The 21,569-nt window shown below is 39.4% G+C and overlaps 1 protein-coding gene across 2 annotated transcripts; it reads left to right on the top strand.

Moving 5' to 3' along the window:
* Positions 1 to 149: 149 nt before the first annotated feature.
* Positions 150 to 20,844, top strand: PROSER1 (proline and serine rich 1). 2 transcript variants are annotated; one of them, XM_066313208.1, is made up of 13 exons: positions 150 to 774; positions 3,855 to 3,920; positions 4,764 to 4,832; positions 5,291 to 5,385; positions 6,921 to 7,014; positions 7,478 to 7,588; positions 8,323 to 8,406; positions 9,129 to 9,207; positions 11,401 to 11,496; positions 11,618 to 11,662; positions 13,928 to 15,689; positions 16,341 to 16,488; positions 20,512 to 20,844. In XM_066313208.1, exons 1-13 carry the CDS (start codon positions 730 to 732, stop codon positions 20,515 to 20,517), a joined length of 2,700 nt encoding a protein of 899 aa, XP_066169305.1. In that variant the 5' UTR covers positions 150 to 729; the 3' UTR covers positions 20,518 to 20,844. The 2 variants fall into 2 exon arrangements, with proteins under 2 accessions (XP_066169305.1, XP_066169304.1); XM_066313207.1 differs by lacking the exon at positions 20,512 to 20,844 and adding an exon at positions 17,818 to 19,483 and having other exon boundaries at positions 151 to 774.
* The last annotated feature ends 725 nt before the right edge of the window (positions 20,845 to 21,569 follow it).

Genomic DNA, 21,569 nt, shown 5'->3' with positions numbered 1-21,569 from the left:
GGGCGGCGGCGCTGGGGCGGCGCGGGGCGGGCGGCGCGGGGCCCCGGGGCAGCGCTCAGCGCTTCGGCACGGCGCCGGGAGCCGGGCGAGGGGCGAGTCCGCCCCGAGTTCCCGCCGCTCCTGCGCAGGCAGCGCTCTCGACGCCCAGCGTGGAAAAGGGCCTTCGCTCCGCGCGGTGATGCCATAGGGACGCGACGGCGCGGAGGCGGGACCGGCGGAGGGGGTGCGCTGTCTGGGGGTTCACGCCGCTCGCCGGGCCGCCTTCCTCGCCTGCCCCGGGGACCGCCCGGGTCCGCCCCGGCTCTGCCCGCCGGGATCGCAGGGCGGCGGCGCCGCGAACGATGCTCTGCTGGGGCGCCCCGGGCCGCCGTGCAGCGTGCTGAGCGGGGCGGCCGCCGCTGCCGCCCTTCCCTTCCCGCCGCCCTTCCCTTCCCTTCCTGCCGCTCCCGCGACCCCCGCGCCCGCCTGTCCCGCCGGAACGCCCGCGGGACGCGCCGGGCGGCCCCCGGAGGGCGCCTTTGTCTCCGTGTCCGCCACCGCAGAGCTCCATCCACGGGGCCGAGGACAGCCCCGGCCCCCTTCTGTGCCCGGCATTTATTTTATTTTTTTAATCCTTTTTTTCCTGTATGCTTAAAGTCACTTAGGTTTTGGGGATTTTTTATTATTTTTTTTTATTATTTGTATTATTTCCTCCACGTTTAAGTGTCGGCCTTGAATGCAATAATCAAGATGGATAAGAAATCATTTGAAACCGTGCTGGATGAAATTAGGAAGGTAAATTCTCGTTTTGTGTGTTAGTTTAATCACTTGGTGATGAACCATAGGACAAGGAGTAATGGCTGCAGATTGAAAGGGAGAAACATTTAGATTAGGTCTTAACAAGAAATTCTTTTCTGTAAAGGTGTTGAGGCAGTGGAACAGGTTGCCCAGGGAGGTGGTGGATGCCCCAGTCCTGGCAGTGTTCGAGGCCAGGCTGGATAAGGCCTTTGGCAACCTAGTGGGAGGTGTCCCTGCTCATAGAAGGGGTGGTTGGATGGTACTGGATGGTCTTGAGCCCTCTCATTTGAAATAAGCACTTGGAAAAGGGTACTGCAGCATTTTCACTTTCAAGGAAGATGAGGAAGAAAAAGTAGCCAAGCATGTCTTGTCTGGGGGGAAGGGCTGCATTTGCTTGGCCTGTCCGGAGACAGTGTAAAGTACCCACCACCTTTTATATGCTGGTTTAGGTGGTACAATGCACAAATAGGACGTGAGAACACTGATTTCTGAGATGCACTCTGTTGTCCTTGTTAGAAGTCACATCTTCCACAGCTCAGGAGTGTGTGTACACCTTCTACCTCTGGGATGTGAATCCTGTGTTCTGATGCGTGCTCTGAACTGTGCTTCTCCATCTCCTGTTTAAAATCTCTCCGAGCAGAATACTGCTGGTTGTGGGGAGTAGAGGCACAAACCTGGGCTTCCTGGTGGCTGGCAGGGCTCTGGTTTCTCTCTGCAAAGGGGCCTGCTTTTCACAGGAAAACTCGAGGTTACTTTTGGCACTCTTCCCCAAATGCTAGGGGAAAAGGAGAGTGAAATAAAATCAGAACCTTTGAGATTAATGTTTCTTGTTTTACCTGGAAGCAGAAACCTGTGATGATGTATTTTGTTGCACTTAAGCAGAGGTTATTTAAGTGTCACAGTAAAACAGTTTACTTCCGAAGTTGTCTTGGTGTGACAGTGAAGGGCTTGTTTCAGATGCGATTTTTTTATGGCAGAACAGCGATGCATAGCATTTTTTTGTATTAAATAGAGTTTTTTGTTGTGTTGTGTTTGTCTAGGAGAGGTAAATTTCCTTTATTTGGACTCGGGTACTGGAGTTGAGTTCCAGTTCAGTTTCTGTTCGGCATGAGGCAGTGATGGCTGCAATTGCAGTATTGTTATTTTGCAGCATATCGAGGTATAAAACTTTTCAACAGAAGCCTCAGGGGTGACTTTCTTACCACAACTACGTTTTTGCATAAGGTCATGGTCATAAAGTCTCCTTTATAAAACAGCTAAAAACGTGACACTCTAAGATATTTTAGGGTGTGGACTTCCCTCCCAACTTATGAATTTGTGTGGAAAATCTGGGAACAACCAAAAAAAAAAGAATCAGAGAATGACTAGTGCATGAATGCTTTCTCTGATGATTGATGGTGGGAGGGAGTAATGTTTCAATTATATTACTGCAGTGCAGTCCTTCAGAATATGCTCTGTGATTACTAAAGACTTCAGACAAAAGGGTTTAGACATGCGATTATAGGCAATTATGTTTCCTCTATGCTATCTGCCTGTGTTTCTGTATTCCTGTATTCCAGCTTGCTGTTGATCTAAGGATCAGTGCTGTGCTGTGTTAATAATAGTTGTGGTGTTGTGGTGTAACATTCATTGTCCAAATGCTGATTTTGTGTCTTTGTTGCTGTTTTTGTTTAAACTTCATTTCTTGCTCCGTGGTAGAACCTTCTTTATTATGTGATTTACAAGTTTGTTGTGTTGGCATATTCCATTTTCAGTCCTACAGTTACTAGGAGCAATTATTTAAATGTCTTCATGTATAGCTTACTTCTGTTTTTCCCTCTGTGTATTTACAAGCACTTGCAAAATAAACTTGGGAGGTTTTGTTTGTTTCTTCCTTCTATAAATATGCATAGCAGTGCTTTCTGTTCGTAGTTTTGTTATAGTCATTCAGTTATTGATTTAAGAAGGAAAAGTAAAATTTGTTTCCATTAAAAAAAAAAAAAGACATACCCTGCTTTTTTTTTTCAAAAAACACATCAAGAGGAGGAAGGGATAGAAGAAAAAATGAGCACGAAGACAGAAATTCTTTTCCCCCTGTGACTTCAGTGTGCCTGGTAGTGTTTGTCTCTTAATGAGGCCCAGAAAGGAGGAGGATTGTCTCAAACAGTATCCAAGCAGGTTTCTGTGCTACTCATTCACAGTCAGGCTGCAGTGATGGAGACCTTCGTGTCTGTCTGTGTGGAGGGGCAGGAACAAAAAAGCATGGGGTGCGGGTGGATTTGAGGGCTGTTGGGGGGAGGACAGAAGTGGGTGTGTGGGTAAAGCTAAAGCTAGTTTGAGAATACACAAGGTCTAGCATTGGAGGGGGAACTTGGAAGCTGTGGAAGAAGGGTGTTTTCACCAGCTTGGGGCAGGAATTCAGCTGTTAGCTGTCTCCTCACAGAGGGCTGGGTGCAGGGGAAGTCCTGGCTGTTAGACAGCTCATGTGGTTATCAACAAAGCTGTCTTGCCACAAAGTCAAAAGGCCAGTGCTGCATTAAAGAACTGTGATTTGTTTGTTTGGGATGATTGCATGGTAAAATTTGAAAGCCATGAGGGTAATGATAAGATAGTATCCATCTCTGGACTGAGCTTTGTTGTGTATTTTATTCTGTCTGTATAGACTCATTATCCAATTTCTTCATAAATTCACTTTAGTAAAATACTTTGTCAGTTAGTTTATAGGGGCTGTGCAAAGCCATTGCCTGAATAATCAACTGTATATCTTGTTTAACTTAGAGTTCATGTAAATCAATGGAACAAAAAGCAGACTGATGATGTTCTCTCAGCATGGTTATAAGCAACAACAAAAAAGCAAAATCAAATAAATAAAAAAAATAATATTCTTTTTAAGAGAAGAATTAAATCATATCTTCCTGCTTTTCACTGTTCTCAGTTATCTAAGAAATACACTGTTACTTCAAAATGCTGCAGTGTAATTGATACAAATGTCACTTTGTAGGGGCAGATTTTAAGTTAATTGATTAGCAGATGGTTATGCTATAATTGTAATTCTTGAGTCACCGATTATGCATAATTTTTTTTTCTATGTCTTTTAGGCTGTATTGACTGAGTACAAATTAAAAGCTATTGAATATGTTCATGGATACTTTTCCAGTGAACAGGTAAAGGCAACACTGTTATGGGTTTAATGGGAGCTATTGTTTTTGTGTATTTAGTAATACAAACTGATTGTCTCCAGTCATACTGAGGCTGATCCTATTAGCTTTTCATATTTATTAATTGAGGAGATTTGATTCCTTACTATTGTAACAGCATGACATATTAAAAAGAGTTCTAGGTTGCTTTGTCATCAAAATCAGTACATTTTCATTCTTACTGTGTCTGGAAAATGGTATAAATTTATTGTAATAGAATTTAGGATTGTTTCATGTGTATGGTCTAAATAGAGATGTAGTGATAATGTATAATACGACAATATGTAGATTTTCTTCTTCCTCTTTCTTTTCCTGCTGGGTGTTGGTGTTTTTTTGTTTTGTTTTGTTTTGTTTTGTTTTGTTTTGTTTTGTTTTTTTTTTTTTTGTTTTTTTTTTTTTTTTTTTTTGTTTTTTTTTGGTTGTTGTTGTTGTTTAAATATATATATATATCTTTGGGAATATGCTGTTTGGGATCCTGACTGATGTTAAGCTTTTTCAGAGATACTTACCTTTTTTTTTTTTTTTTTACTTATTCTAATACAGTGTTATTGTCATTCATAGATGCTAATATATGTCGAAAAGTATTTTAAGCATTTCCATACAAAATCTTCTCATAAAATAGTATTTTTAAGTGCCTACTGAGAAATAAAAAGAAGGTTAGATGCTGTTAGGCACTGACAATCAGACATCACAGACAGATGTTTTTTAGCAGTATACCAATGCACTATAAAAGTGGAAAGGTCATATGTATGCTGTTAGCATACATTTTTAATATATCTGAAAGATTAATTGATGGTCTTACTGTTGCAGGTTGTTGAATTGCTGAGATACTTCTCCTGGGCAGAACCACAGCTTAAGGCAATAAAGGCTTTACAACATGTAAGTTCTTGTGACATGATCATGTGGAATAAATTTGCTCTTTTAATGTCATCTTAATTTTATGACACCTACTTTGCAGCTGATGAGTCAATATATCCTTTAAAATTTTCAAAGTTTCTTCTTCATTTCCTTCAGTGTTTTCAAGCCATGAAATTCCATACTTCTAATTGGGGTATCTTTGCTGACTAAAGTGACTTTTGCTTTCCTGTATATCACAGGAACAGATGTAACCCTTTGTAATTCTTGTTAACTCTCCTGATTTCTTTGCTTTTGGTGAGTGCTTTTTGGAGCTGCTTTTTCATTATTTAGCATAAGAGTCTCCTTCCCAATGGGAGGGAAGGATTATTAAAAGTTTACTGAAATACACCATATTAAGCTGTTACTGAATTGTATTCTGAGTTTAACATAGTACTGCTTTATTTTATACAAGTTTTTTTCCTTTCTTTCTTTCTTGTCAGAAAATAGTGGCAGTTCCAGCATCAAAAATGGTTAATATTCTCAACTGCTTCACATTCAGTAAAGATAAACTTATTGCCCTTGAAATCTTAGCTTCGTAAGTATCTCTTCTGCTGTGTTCCTTAACTTGTATTGGTTTAGCTCGTGTTTGAGGATATAAAACTTTAGATACTCTTAGAAGGAAGCACTGTGCCTGGTTAAGGTAAAGCACAAATCCATTACTGATGGGGCTGTTTAAAAGAATACTTAGAAGTAGACATAAGACTGAGATAATGGGGTTTGTTCAGCCTGGAATGAGTTGGGGTGACCTAATTGCAGCCTTATGGTACCTGAAGGGAGGCTGCAAGAGAGCTGGAGTGTAGTGACAGGACAAGGGGAATGGCTTCACACTGGAAGAGAGTGGGTTTAAAATGGATATTAGGAAAAAAATTCTTTGCTGTTAGGCTGGTGAGGCACTAGCACAAGTTGCCCAGAGAAGTTGTGGATGCCCCATCCCTGGAAATGTTCAAGGCCAAGCTGGATGGAGCTCTGAGCATCCTGGTCTAGTAAAAGGTGCCTCTGTTCACCTGAAGGGGCTTTGGAGCTAAATGATATTTAAGGTCTTTCCAATAAATGATTCTGTGATTGTGGAAAATTCCATAGTTCATTTTGAGTCTTGCCCTTGCTGCTATGTGGGCTTCTGCCTGCTGGAAAACTGCCCCTTTGGCAATGTTCTTACTGTGGTCTTCAAGTGTTGGAGAGAACAAAGAGAGTCTTAAGCTTATTTCTCTACTCACTGAAATCTGGAGGACCTGAGACCAGGAAATTCTGGGAATTGACCCTTTTTTGAAAAGTCCTCTAAATATTACATATGGAGAAATTAGTTAAGTAAATGGATCTCTTAAACTGACAAATCTGCTGTCTATAAAAAAAGAAAAAAAGTATAGATATTCTAAATTTTTATTTACAGAGAAAATTGGGCTTTCCTAGTGAACAGAGCTGTTTCAAAGGATCGATTACACATATTTAAAATGGAACTTTTCTGCTTGGTTCAGGGGATTTGTTTTATAAAGTGTTGTTCTCTTTTGGTAATTTTGGTGGTTTTTTTTTTTTTTTGCTCTAAGCATATCTGTCTTCCCTGTGAGTGCTGTATTACAGCCTGCTTGAACTTCCTGGGGCATATAAATTCACAATACAAATATCCATAAAATAATTAAGACTGAGGATACAAACATGATTTTGCTTTTGAAGTTGAGCTTAAGGAAGCCATGTCAGTGCTCCTAGTCTATTTCGGATCAAAACAAAACAGGAGAGCTTAAGGAAAGTTAGTGTGACATTAGACTGACCTGTTACCTTCTTGTGATGAGACTGGGATTTAAGAAATATTACTCATGCAATGAAGTTGAGCCATTATCATCCATTGTTGTGTATTGATATTTAGTTCTAATACTATGTTTTGTTTACAGGTATGAAGTCCATATTTAAGCCTAGGATTTTTACTTTAATAATAATAATAGTAATATTATGATCTGAAATAATTATGTTTTTTTAATGTACTTTGGGTAGTAGCTAACTAAGTGTGGGTCACTTTTCAGTGGTGCATTGTTTCAGCTTATGCAAATTGAATGGCAATAATTGTCACTGTCTTTACAGCAACATTGTTGATGCTCAGAATTATCGCCTTATTGAAGATCTGTTCAGAATTAATATGTCAGAGAAGAAAAGATGCAGAAGAATTCTTGAACAGGTAAGCGAGATGGACTGATAACCTTGGTTCTGTTAGGATTCTGTTTGCATCCTTGTGGTCACTGTGGGGTCAGGGCTTAACATGAGGATTTTTAGGAGCTACTGGTGTAAGACAAACTGAAACAACCAACTGCAAAAAGATAAGAGCATGTGCAACAAAAGGAGAAGCTTTTGTCAGGCATTAGGAACATATGGAAAAAAGGGACACAGAATTGCAACCAATGGTGGAGGAAAGTTTGTGTTTGTTTTAGAGAACACAGAATGTTTAAACCCAGTATAAACAGAAGTGGGTCTTTGCCAGAAGTTTGAACTGTTTGGATTATTTGGAGTAGTAACTTGAAACACAGGCTTCAGTTGTTCTGTGTCGGTTGATTCATGCAGTCTAAATGTCATAAAATAGTAACTAGTTTCTTTAGAGCATTGAATGTCATAGCAAATAATATTCTTTCTTTATTATTTTGCAGGCTTCAAAAGCAGGTTGTAAGGCTCCTCATGCTATGATATCATCCTGTGGCATGATCCCTGGCAATCCTTATCCCAAGGGTAAACCAAGCCGCATTAATGGAATTTTTCCAGTAAGCATGATCCTATGCTTTTGCTTTTCACAAATGAACCCTTGATTTAAGATTCATTGTAGTATAACCAAACCCAGAATTCATATACATGGAAGGAGGAGTGGAATAAAAACCAAAGTGTGTTTGTTGGGTTTGTTGGTTTGTTTGTTTTAACCCATTCCACATTTCCAAGCAGGGAACTTGCATTATTTTTATTTGCCCGTTCTTTCTATGCTGCTTCAGATAAAGATTACTTCATAAATAAGGCATTGTTCATATCAGGAAAAAATTGTCAACTCCAGCAGTATTTGGCAGAATCAGCAGAGATGTCAAGAGGCTTCCTGGTATGTTGATAAGGTGACCTAGTATGGTCACTGCAGTACTACTGCTAATCTTAGTGTGGCTCTTAAGCATATTAAGCATTTACTGTGAACTCTTAAGGGACAGGAAAATTAATTGAAATTAATGTTATCACATCCACAAGTCAAAATGCAGAATTCCGTCAACAGCATACACTGTTAAAAATGCCTCTCTTTACAAAAGCTCAGTTTTACAAACCAGGCTATTGGAGTGCTCTTACTTATTTACAAGCCTGAAACAGTTGGTTGGGTTGGATTTTTCCCCTGACAAGCATGGTTACTTTCAGAAAGTTCAAAAACTCAAATGTGGCTCAGGAAAAAGATCAAATGCGGCAGAAATTGTATAGTCAGATTTGTATCTAAATTAATGCTTGGTTTAATTTTCTTTTGTTTCAGGGAACCCCTATCAAAAAGGACACAGAAGAATGTACTAATGAAGGAAAGGGAATAGCAGCCCGTATACTTGGACCATCCAAACCAGTATGTCTAAAAAATTAATAAATAAATGAAACTTTAAAAATCCCCAAAAGAAGTACCAGCCAATTCAACAAGGCTTTGTTATAAAATGCTGTTATATTGCAAGAAGACTGTAAAGCAGCAATTTAATTGAAGCTAAACTTCTGTAATGAATATGAGCTCTAGTTTTTATCTGTAGTGGGAAAGTTTTTATCTCTACTGGATATAATGTACATTTGAAGACAGAATTTAAATTACAGTAGCAGAAGAGAAAACTAAAAGCAGTATATGGGACAATCTTTCAGTGAACCTGTTACTACTTTGAAGTATTGTCCAAATGTTTTATTATCGCTTTTATTATGAGGTGTTTCCTACAAAGCTGTTTATTTTAAAGGCATGGGTACCTTCAGAAATATTTTCTCATTTTAAATGTGCTAAACCTTTAAAATTAGAAGTCAGTCCAAGACTACAGTGTGTGAACTGCAAGGCAGAAAGGAGCTCCCTTTACCACCTGTGCTCAGTTTTATATTAAAATTTAAAGGTATACTAGTGATGTTTGTTTCACTCTTTTCAGAAAGCTTAAAATACTTGCAGTCACTATGGATATTATGAAGAAATTTTGTATCACATATATTTGTAGTGAAGAATGCCTGTCTGTAGAAGTATCTAAATGTTAGCTTTTTGTCTGAGAAACATTAGGTAATGCTTTCACTATTGCTTTTTCCATTTGTTTTTTGTTTATGTAGGCTCCATCAACGTACAATCCACACAAACCAGTTCCATACCCCATCCCACCATGTCGGCCACATGCAACTATTGCACCAAGTAAGGTTTCAGTGTGTTCTGGCTTGATGCTATTGTTCATGCATTTGCCTTTAAGTAATGTGTCAAGTGTCAGTTTCTCTGACCATGGTCATATCTGAAATTGGCTTCTGCTCCCTGAGCATGCTCTGGCTACTGGTTTCTACCTTTTCTTTCATGTCAGCAGAATTTATAAAAAGAGGAATATATTGACTTCTTTTTCCAACATCCATAAGAAAAATTCACAGTCCTGTTCTGATGACAAAGTATTTAATTTATGAGAGGCATTGCATGTTAGACAAGGCAAGGGCTTTGGCTTTGTTGTAATGTTTGGCCAATGCTTGGGCTTTGGCTTGACAAGTCTGACTTGTTGATGTAGAACCCAGCTTGGGATATGGTCAGCCACGGCCCTGAACTGGGTGGAACTGTGTAGGAACTTGCTGTAATTTGTTTCTCAGTTGCCTTCAGCTTTACCTTCTCTCCATCATAATGGAGAGTAAACAGTTCCCTAGAAAAAAAGTAGATTTTAGTCTCAGAAGGGAAATAGTCATTGCTTTTTCCTGCCATTGCTCTATTTCTAGCCAAGTGCCTTAGAAAAGATTGAGCCTTTGTTTATAAGCTCCTCTCTTTGCTCTGCTGCATCAATTGTTAGACTTTGAGACATTTTTGGAAGGGAGCAAGGCAATTGCCCTTTCTTTGAAAGAAAGCTTAGGTTACCTTAAATAGTCAGATTCAGGTCTGGCAGCTGAAAGCCTTTTTCTAATCTTGAAATTCTGTACTGCAAAACAAGGAGTGCTCTGCTTAGGATGCTTGCTGTTCACTGATTTCTGGGAGTTTTTCAGGTAAGATAAGAAAGTGGAGCCGAACTCCTAGCAAACATGCGGAAGGCTGTCATCTAATCAATTTGATGTCTGCAAGTCTTTTGATAGCCATTTTAGAAAAATGGGCACTACAAGTGGCTAAACTAAGACTGATTGATTATTTATGCCCAGGAAATTACTTCTTCCCAAGAAACTGTACAGGAAACTTGCAGACTAACTCAAATTTATATTGAATAAATCCTATCCAAAGTATCTTAAAGCACAACATTTTGCCTGTGGCAGGATAGAAATATTAGTACAGTTTTAGGATACGAAAGAACTTTTGAGGTTTCAGGGCCTTACTAGGCTGCAACATGTTTTTTAAGAAAGCTCTTGTGACAACAGACCTCATAACCAGTGAAATTATATAATGTGTGTTTAATGAGATTGCAGATTGTGACCTGAAACTATTGAATGTGATTGTTTTCAGTCAGTGTTTAGAACAATGAGTTGTTTTCTGCCTCTTGAACATTTCTTTCCTGAGTGATGCAGTGTTAGTTGCTTTTCTGATTTTCAGGCAAGAGTTGTTGTGCAAGAAATCTTAACATCAGGTGGAATTACTATGAAAGTATGAAATCAGAAAGGACTTCTATATGACAAATTAGTGCACTTTCAGTATTGCTGAAGTGCTACCTTTTCCCATGAAGCCCAAGTTCTTACACTTTTAAACTGTTAATTCAGGGCCACTGTGAAATGTGTTTGTGTTCCTGCAATTTAAATTCAGTTGTGTTTCATCAGAACTGTGTACCAGAGCAATACAACAGTTTGAGTTGCTCCAAAAAGTAACAGAGGAAGAAAGGTTTATTTAATACGTTAATTGATGTAACAATTTTATATTAAAGCACTTTGCTAACCCACTTGAATTTCTTAACATTTAAAGAAATATTTCAGAATACTAGATGGAGTATTTGAGAGGAGATGTCTTTCTCAGAATTTTTTGGCTGAAGGGTCATGGTTACTGATCTGTGTTTGGCTCCTTTGTTTGTCCGGCTTTAATGTTGAAGAAGGAGTTGCAGCAGCTTTGAAGTTAGGAATAGGAAAGGAACCAATGATGCTGCAGACACTCATCCCCTTGGAATTTTTCCTCCAAAAAATGGAGAAAAAATGGAACTGAAAGGAATTGTAACCTGACTTTTTTGTACCCTCTTGAGAGAAATGCCCTTATCACAATGCATGCCATTCAGGCAGACGTTGGCAAAAGCCAACATCCAGCTTGGATAATTAACTGGCCTAGCTTTTTGATGAAGGAATGTCTTAGAGTCTTCAAAATACTCTTTCAAAAGAGAAGATGCTTACTGATTCATCTAGATAGGGGTTCTTCTGACAACAGGGATGTGTATTGCCTTTGTTATTTTAGGTGCTTACAACAATGCTGGCTTAGTTCCAATGGCCAATGTCATAGCTCCAGGCTTACCGGCTCCTCCACCATACACTGCTAATCAAGTGGTATCAGGTAAAGCATGCATATCTTTAAAAATATTCATGCTGGTTTTCCTGGTTCATTGCTGGGAGTGGATCATTCACTCCTGGAGTTTCATTTGCTTTTCAATAACAGTCTTCTGTTCTCTGTTTAGAAAATGAAGACCTTTCCTCCCAGGCAAAACCTTCCCAAAATCAAGGTAAATTGCAAATCCACAGGGGGATTTTTGTGTTGATTGTATCTTTGTTATTTGTTCAGAAAATGTTAACAACTTGTTTAGTGGGATCTTCATAAGCTTCTAAGTATGCAGCCACTAAGTGTGTGGAATAGGATCTCTTGAGAGTGGAGGAAAAAAATCGTCAGACATTTTTACTTAGAAGCATTGAAACACTGAAATTCATTCTTTTGTGTTAACTTGTAAAGTTTTTTATATTCTTTGTTATGTAAGTGTGAGAAGTCATGCTAAAAAGTAGATCACAATACGCTTTGCAGTGTCATGCACTTAAAATACTTCAGTAAATCTTTGTGATTTTTAGAACTCTGGACATCTGTTGAAAAACTCATTGACATGAAAATTTCATAGATCACTTGCAATAGGATGGTAGGAAGCAAGAGAGATTTAGAGATTTTTGAATGTCTTGTCACAGAGTGTTAGATCCAGCTAAGTCTATCTGCACTTTCGTCTTGCTCTGTAATATCCTGTTCTTTTTACCAAGACAGGGGTACATTTTTTATTGTTTTTATTTGTGTGACTCTTTTCACACTTAGTACAAAGCATAAAAATAAATCCCATTAGGAACTACTTATAAAAAGACTTTGTAACACTTTATTAGAATTGACAATTACAGACTGAGAATTTACTCACCATTGAGTCAGTCATATTGACAAATGCTGCAAATAGATAAAATGACTGTGATAAGTTTAGCTACTTTAAATATTCCTAGGGAGCAAAGAAAAAAAAATTATTTTGTCTCTCCTTATCTATGTTCAGGGATGGTTCTACAGAAATGTTTTGAAGAATCACTTCATTCTTATTTATCCCTCTTTAAGTGTACATGTATTTTTACGAAGTTAGTTCATACAGCTAAATGAATATTTTAAGGAATGAAATATTCTCATAGGAAGAAAAGTTCAGTAACAACCCTGGGTTCTAGTACAGCTGTATTTCATTAGTGATTATCTTGGCTGTCAGGATTAAATAAATGTGATCTTTAGGAGAGTATTTAACTTGGAAATAGAATGAGAAAGGAACAGAATCCAGAGCTGAGCAGTCTGGGATGTTTTTGAAAAGAGGATGTCAAAGGAAATAGTTTTCTGGCAGATTTTGTCGTTTTAGAGTTTCAACATACACAAAATGGGAGTTTGTCATATCAACTTAGGTCTGAGATTTTAAGTATAATTTTCTGGTTATGTGTGTAGAATTACATGTAGAAATCAGGCAAGAGAGAAATTTAGGCTGCTGGAGAGATATGAGTGGTACATTTGACTGGTTGGACGAGTGTCTTGCTTACATTTGAACAGATTGCTCCAAAAGTAAAATAAAGCACAAGGGTTGTTTGAGAGAAATGATTTATTAACATATTCATGTTCCACAGGAAACTAGAGGCAGGCATATCGAGACTCTTGACATGCCAGTGTTCATAAATGCAGCTCCTTTCCATTAATCTCCACCTCCTCATTCACAGTGTGCCCATCTGTTTTCCTGCAGCTTGACTGATGTCTCCAACTTACTTTGTAGGATTGACACAAGCTGATACTTTTAGTGGCAGGTGCTCACCTTTATTACAGACAGCTGACAAAAGACTCCTAGAAATACTTGTTGATAAAGTCAAGCACTAATGTTAGTTTACTACTGTAGTGTGATAAATGAATTTAAAAGTGTACCTTCTTAGAATCAAAATCTGAAGGAAGCACAGTGAAGAGAATGACCTGATTTTGAAGGAAAGAAAACTACCAGCACCTGAAATCAGCTTTCTTCAGTTGTTGACTAAACTTCTCTGAAATCATGATACATTGAATTAACTGGTTCTGAAGGAAATTCTGACCTTCAGTGAGAGTGGATGCAGAGGAGCCCAGGTGATCTGATGCTGATGGAATATTAGATCTGGTTTGGGTACTGCCAAATGCTAGGGACCAGAGGGAGGGTGTTTACCTGTATCACTTAGATGTTCTTACAGAGTGTATTTGAGTTTCTAACTGTTTTGCATGAGATCATGAAGAGGTAGCAGATGTCACAGAGTGTTTTAAAAAGGAGTGTTAGCCCACATAGTGTATGATTTGTGTGATGTGTTTGTGTGTACCTTTTTGGTTTGTTTTCATAGGCCCCACTGTTCATTGTTTATACGTAGACATTGTGTGTTAGGTATTGCCTGTGTATCATGTTTTGAAATGTAAAATGTTTTTCTGTTGATTTCAAACATTTCTGACAGTTTCAAGTATTCTTACTGGTTTTGTTTCTTTGCAGCTTTTTCTGCACAAGCGAATCAGCTCTTTACTCCTCATGGTTCTAATCCTTCAACACCTGCTGCTACTCCAGTCCCTACCCCATCACCTGTCAAGGCAATAAGCCATCCATTAGCACCTGCAACTCCGCTCATCTCTGGGATGAACGTGTCTACCCCTGTCCTTCCTGTTTTCCCAGGACAGGTCTCCTCTTCCATCCATACATCTCAGCCATCCACCCCGACCCCTACTGTCATCAAATCCCTTTCATTGCCTGGTGTTCCTGTCACATCTGTTCACAGTGCAACCTCTACCCCTATCCCCTCAGTTTTTTCTGGGCTGGCTTCTATCCCTGCTGCTATGCCCGCTCCACAAGGTTCTTCCACTCCATGTGCCACACCTGCACCCACGGAAGCTTTCGCATCTGCTGCTACTCCATTTGCTGGCCTCCCGTTCTCTGCAACCTCTTCAGTTGCTTCTGCTAATAATCCTGCTCCATTGTCATCAGTCTTTGCTGGCCTCCCTTTGTCCTTGCCGCCCAATGCCCAAGGGATTTCTAGTCCTGTTCCATCTACAATTGCTAATTCTCCTGCCACTACCATTCCTGGCTCGCTTAGCTTGCCTAACCCAATTTTGTCTGTCCTGAAGGGATTTCTGACATCAAATGATACTTCATTAATCAATTCATCTGCTTTACCTTCTGCTGTGACAAGTGAGCTTGCTTCTTTATCTGTTCTTGCTAATCAAAGCTCTGACCCTCCCACTTCCTCTGTCAACAAATGTTACACTCCATCAGCCACCCCCAACACACAGCGTTCCTCCACACCTGGGCTGGCTGTTTTTCCAGGTCTTCCATCCCCATCTGTAGCCAATTCTAGTTCCACTCCTCCCACATTGCCTGCACAGTCACCTTTAACCACTTCGCCATCAATTATGCCAGTCAACTGTGGCTCATCAGCCTCTCTTTTGCATGGCACAAGCCCTGCTAATGCCGACCAGCAGCTCTCATCAGCCCCAGCTGCCACAAGTGTCCCGGTTCTGGTCAAAACAGAACCCATGAGTCCTACCCTGTCGGCCTTCAAAGGTCCTTCTCATTCAGCCAGCCCTTCTCATAGCACTCTAGGGCTGTCAGGGCTCGGGCGTGCTTACACCTCAGCAACTTCAGTGCCCGTCAGCTTACCCAGTTCCCTGAATCCAGCGCTGTCAGGGCTCTCCTCTTTGAGTGCTCCTCTGAACAACTCTAGTTCTCTGGCTTCCATTTCCCTTGCCTCACATGGCTCCTCTGCTCCCATTGCCCCCGTGTTCAATGGACTTCCCCCTTTCACGTCACTAACCAGTAACTTTGCTTTTACTGGTACCCCAGCGCTGACCCCTCCCGTCACTCTCCCGGGGTCTCTATTGGCCGCTCCGGCCACTAGCACTCCGGCCGTGTCCGCCCCCCATGTGAGCTCCACCGCCGCCGTACTCTCAGGACTCGCCGCCTCTGCAGCAGTCTCCGCTCCACCCTTCTCGCTTAACCTGTCCAGTGCTGTCCCTTCCCTTTTTTCTGTTGCCCAGGGACCTCTGGGATCATCAAACCCATCCTTCCCTGGTTTTCCTGTCTCTAACACACCCTCTGTCACTCCTGCTCTCCCTTCTTTCCCTGGCCTCCAGGCATCTTCTGCAGTAGCAGCAGTTGCACCGTTGCCAGCAGCTGCCACAGCCCCATCTCCGGCTCCGGTCCTGCCAGGGTTTGCCTCGGCCTTTAGCTCAAACTTCAACTCTGCACTTGTGGCACAGGCTGGGTATGTTAATGTTTCTAGAGGTCAGAACTATTTCTCTTGAGCAAAACACTGATCTTATTTTAGGTGTGTAGACAATATTTTCACTCATAGTTACTAATTGCGGATAATTTTTAAAGTTAGTTCACAACTACATTTCCACTTATCCTTAGAAGCTGATAGGGTAGTGACTCAATAGTCTGGCCTCAATAGTCCCTGTTATGACAGCCTAATCCCATGAGGTGCTTGGTGATCTTATTTCCCAGATGAGGCTACTTGACACCTCCTAGGCTTTTACAAAAATGGATTCCACATGGGCATCCATTGGCACACACTGGAAATAGCAGATAGTATTGTAGATGTTTTAAGGAAGTAGTCAGCATAAATTCTTGTCTGTAAAGTGGTTTTTTGTGTGTGCAGATTGTCAGCATAGTTGAGGTACAAAACATTTTGAGTCCCCTTAGGTGTATTCCAGACAGTCTTGGTTTGTGTATATATGAATAATTTTTAGGTGGGTAAAGACTGGATTTCAGTTTAGAAATCCTGACCTTTATGAGACTTAGAAAAAGAACTGCTTTTTTGTAATTTATATAGACATAAGCTTGTAGAGAGAGAAACAGAATAAAACGTGGTGCAGATGTCCTTAATAATAGCCTCATTTTGATGTTCTTTCAGCTTGACTTCTGGACTACAGACACCAGGAAATGCAGTTTTTCCTGGTCTTTTATCTCTCCCTGGTATCCCTGGCTTTCCCCAAAGTGCTGCACAATCTTCCTTACAGGAATTGCAGCACAGTGCAGCTGCACAGTCAGCATTACTACAGGTAATGTGCCTATTTGTTAACACTGTTCTGTTTCCAGTGATCTCTTGAGCATGTACTTGCCTGTTAACTCCTTGGGATTAGTTGAAGTCAGTAAATGATTAAAACCCCTAAATTGTATGAGAACTGATTACAAGGATGATGATAAAAAACAACTTGTACTAGCTTCTTACTCAAGGCCAATGTACAATGCTTCATGAATGAAATGAAAACGTTATCTAAAACTCTTTGTAAAATGGAAAGAGGCAAAAGAAAAGATAATGCAAATTAATTTTTTTGCTGAGTTTATGTTAAGTCTAATGAGCTGACCACGGCCTTGCGAAATCTGTGCTCAGTTCCAGTCTGATATTTGAATAACTTACAGATTTCTGTGGACCGTTTGTTGTGAGTTATGTGCCTCTGCACATGTTATCAGATTGTCTTGAATTTGTGTCTGTTGTGGTTGTGCCTTTCTCTTGATAGTTCCCAGAAATAGAATTGTAATATAAGCTTGAAGTGGCTTTGGGTAATGTGCAATTTCATCATTTCTTGTCCATGAAGCAGTTTGTTTCATAAGTTAACTGAAACTATCATCATAAGTTATTCGTAAGTTAACTGAAACTATCATCAGACTTCGTGTTTATATATTTAGCTTGTGTTTTGTTAAAAACAGCCTCTCTAAGAAGGCTTGTAAGAATTTCTTGTAAGAAGTTTGTTCTTTTCTGCACGTAATAGAACTGAGTGTCTTAGTGTTTTCTCTCTTCTGTGGCACATCAGTTGTTAAAATGGAGCATGTGTCTAAGCACTGTTCAGAGTGCTGCATATTGTCAGGTATCTTCTGAATATCAGGGGATTGGAAGAAGCAAGTTACTTCATCCAGGCCGTGCTGCTTTTGCAGCTTAGAGGTCTATTTGTTCTGTAGAAATGTATGCAGATTGCATTGAGGGAATATAATCATTCTTATTTATAATATCCAGTCACTAAAATTAACGCTTATTTACTTGAGCAATGAAGAGAAGGAAAGTTCAGAGTCAGTAAAATATTACAGCTCCTGATTAAGCTGTGCCTGCCAAATCAGCTGGTGCTTACTCCACTGGAAAGTAAATGCCATTAACACTTCTTTGTTTGCAAGTGCTTTTTTCATTCTCTGGTATTTCAGAGCAACAGTTGCACTACAGTTTAACATCTTTGTATGGATGCCTTGCTCATCTCTATTCTTTGCACACTTCATATTATAATCCATTTGTTTTGGCTTGAGTATGATTGGTATTGTGGCTGAAATTTTCCTTAATTTAGTTTTTTCTTTCCTTGTTTTTATCAGTGCTGTTTCCTAACTTCTTATCTTCCTTAAAGGCGCATTCTGCTTCTGCTCTGGAGAACTATACAGCTCAGCCTGAAGGTTTTGCTAACTATCCATCAACACCAGGAACACCATTCTCATTGCAGACAAGTCTGCCCCAGAGTGGATGGCAGTAAATACCAGGCATTTCTAAAGACTGCAGTGTTTGCTTGACAGAGCCTGATCCTATTCACTTTGAAGGCTGTCTCTGCGATAGTGAGAGCATGGTCTGAGCTGGGGAAAGAAAGGGAAAACATGAGGGTAAAATTTTTCCAGGAGGCTGTGTCAGATATCAGACTTGATTTGTGAATTGCATTCAATTTGATTCAGGGTCTGATCCTGTGAATTGCTGAACATCCTTGACTCTCCTTTAATTTTAAGAGTTCAATGTTTGGTATTTTACAGGATCAGGAACATTCAAACAGATGTTTGTGTAAATAGGAAAATTGACTGTCAAACTGAATAGGGAGACCGAGTATACTAATAGTGTGAATAAGCACCTGTCCTTCTGTTATGTTTTGTATGGTATATGTGGTTAATATAGACTGAGATCTAGATTGAAACTAGACCATTAAAGCTGTAGACGACCTTTTGTCTAGAAGCACACTTCTTATGTGTGCACAAATCAAGGTCAGTTTATGGTTTTTCAGATGTTTTCTTCCTATATATGAGGATCTCCTGTTAGCATCAGCAGTATGTTAAGGGGAGAGTAGGTCAGAGGTGTGTGGGGGTTTTGTTTTGCTTTGAAATATTGTCATGGGCTTGCTGCTGAATTGAATCCTCCTTTGTCAGAACAAGAAAGCTAGGAAATGATGCTGTACTGTATTTGGGTAGAAGTGGATTATATTTTACTGGAGTATGGTTTAGCTAGCTGAGAATATGTCTTTCCAAAGTACATGAAAAAAATTTAACTTGCCCCTAAAATAATGTTCCATAATATTCTCCTTGCCCCCAGCACCCCTCTGAATGAAATAATTGAACTGCGGGTAGGCTGCCTATCTGGCACTTTTGACTGCAAACTTATGTGAATGTTTACAGACATGGGGCAAGTTCTTCTCTCCCTTATACTCATGAACAAACTGGTTCTCTATATGCTTTTCAGCTATAAACTACAACTTGATGGTGCTTACCTTATCCTGTGAATATAAGTGGGAGCAGAATTTGGACCATGGATATTTTTAGTATTTTTCCTTGGAAAACATACATGATTTTAAAGGCATATAGCTAAATTAACTGTTACAATGCAGCATATAGAAAGGTCTTGCTTTGTTAGTGAAACTGAGTTGTGCACTCTTATAATAATATTAGTATCTGTGGCAATGTGTAACACATCATTGAATATCATCTATTTAAGATATACACTTGACCATGGCCTAGAGACAATAGAGATGAATGATATTCAATCATGTGATTAAATTAAAATGTAGAGATACTACACTCTAGAAATGTTCTGCGCCTAGAGTTTTACTTTTTTAAAGAATGATTCTGCTGGGAGATGTTGCTAATGTATTTTCTTTCAAGATGTGAACAAACTTTTTTAGAACATTAATGGAAATTACTGTATTGGTTTTTAACATAATTTTTTTAAATAAAAAGTTTACAGTCATGGCAAAAAGGCTTTGCTTACTATTTGCATATTTACCTAAACTATGAATGAATAAACTTCTTTTTACTAAGATACTTCTACTGCTTGATCTTGCTTATCCTGTTTCTTTTTCATGCAGAATTCTGTCCAAAATTATAAAATTGACTTCCTAAGGAGTGATATTAAAAATAGCCTATTTAATTTTTAGATTAAAAACTTAAATTCTTTTACATTTTAATAATCAAACTTATGTATTATGTTAAATCTAAAAAAAATAATTGTGTTCTTACTTTTTTTTTAATATTTTTTGAAACCTGTTAAATTCTCATGATTCTCCACTCTGAACTGCTCTTAAAAGTGGTATCTTTGATATTGGTATCTTGACTTAAAAAATCTGTGGAATGGTCTCTACTATCTTTTATTTTACTCTGATTGTCACTCTTTACATAACTTGTTCTTCATAGATTTGCAGATCAGTTGGAAAAAATAAAGATACAGGTATCTTATCAAGAGCAAATTTGCTTTTCTCCCCTAGATGTGAATGTAAAACAATTCCAAGTCAGTGAGTGTTTTGTAAGCTTACTGAGGTTCTGAGTCTGATATTCTATTTTAATCCTAGTTTCCCCATCAAGTAATCAAAGTTTGAAGTAATTCACGTCACCCTGTAGTCAAAAGCAAGTAATGCTGTTTTGTCAGAAAGTAAGCACTTTGTGCCTCTGTTTCTAAAAATATCTGTTGAATGGTCATGGGGTGTGGGGTTCCTGTCTGAGCACTGGGCAACTCTGAGTGCCGAAGAGACTCAAGCCTTGTTTCTCCAGATGAAAACAGGTGAGAAGTAGTGAAATCCACTGTATTAAATAGTGGAACAATGTAGTTACTGGGTGGTGTCCAGCCACTTTTCCAGAGAAGAGTGTTTGATGCTCCCATCATTGTTAGACAAGTGAATAGGTTAAGAAGTGTTCAGTTGTAAAGTTTTTCTGTCTGGAATGGAGTCTCTGGTTCTTACTGAATCCTACTGAGCTGTAGATGGATTAAATCCTCCAGTGGTTAGAAATAAAATTCAATTTTTAAAATATTTCTCCTGATGTAAAATTAGTTTTTATTAATTTTTTTTCCTCTTCAGGAATAAAGTCTGTGTTCTGCATTGCAGTAAACTGCTGTGACCCAGCCTTGGAATTTCGGAAGGGAGTGATTTGTCCTGAGTTCTTTCATGCTTACTTGAGCACCATTTTTAGACAGCCGAGGAAATGTCTGCTCCTGAGGCAAACCACCTTAAACTGAGCCTCTGCCGGGAAAGGGCTCTTGCTGCATGACTTTAATTCTGGACTAACTGATTTTTTTCACTGTCCAAGTTGCCTATGACTGCTCCATTCATTTTGTGTGTATCAATGGACTGCAAAGATAAGGTGTAGTGAAGTGTTCCTTGAAATAAAACCTTTTTTGTGACAACTAAGAACATATCTGGATTGTGTTTGCAAACAAGTTTCAATTCTTTCAAGTGCTTTAATTGCAGCTGCAGTGAATAGGAGAGAAACAAGGTAATTTTCTGTCCTTTTCCTCTGGTTTGCAAATAGGTGTTGGGAGTTCTCCTGGGCCTGAAAGGAAACTTGCCATGGTATGAATGTTCTGACTTCCTTGCAATTTCCTTCCTTTCTATATTGATGGAGGAGCAATACCTTTGACTCTCTCCCATATTTACTCTAGTGGCAAAAGAGGGGCTTTCTGTCATCTCCAGATCTTCAGCTGTTGAAAGCTGATGTCATTTTCATGAGGAGGAGCAGCAATATGGGGATGTTCCTACAAGCAAAAGGATAGTATTGTTAATCTGCTCTGGCTTGTCCTGTCTCCTTGATTTTGACCTGGGGAAAAGGAATGTTGAGCCTGAAGCAAGTAGGCAGAACTCGGGAAAAGACTTAGGCTGAGAAATCTATAGGAAATGGCCAAAGCCCAGTGCATGGGAAGGAAAATAGTATGGGCCTAAGAAAGTCAGAAAAAGACCTACAACTTTGTTTGCAAGTCTCATGTGAGGACTGCCTGATGATTCATTTTTGTACTTTTGGGTTTGGCACTGTTTACAAATGGCTGTGGATTAAGTCTCTACAACTGGATGATGAGGGGAGTGGGAGAGAGTGGATGTCGCAGAGACATGGTAAAGGACTGGTGCCATTTGTAAATGTAGCA

The sequence above is a fragment of the Sylvia atricapilla genome, chromosome 2 (assembly GCF_009819655.1).
Source record: "Sylvia atricapilla isolate bSylAtr1 chromosome 2, bSylAtr1.pri, whole genome shotgun sequence".
NCBI classification, from domain to species: domain Eukaryota; kingdom Metazoa; phylum Chordata; class Aves; order Passeriformes; family Sylviidae; genus Sylvia; species Sylvia atricapilla.
The sequence above is the reverse complement of the archived record's forward strand: the minus strand, read 5'-3'. Positions and strand labels throughout refer to the sequence as shown.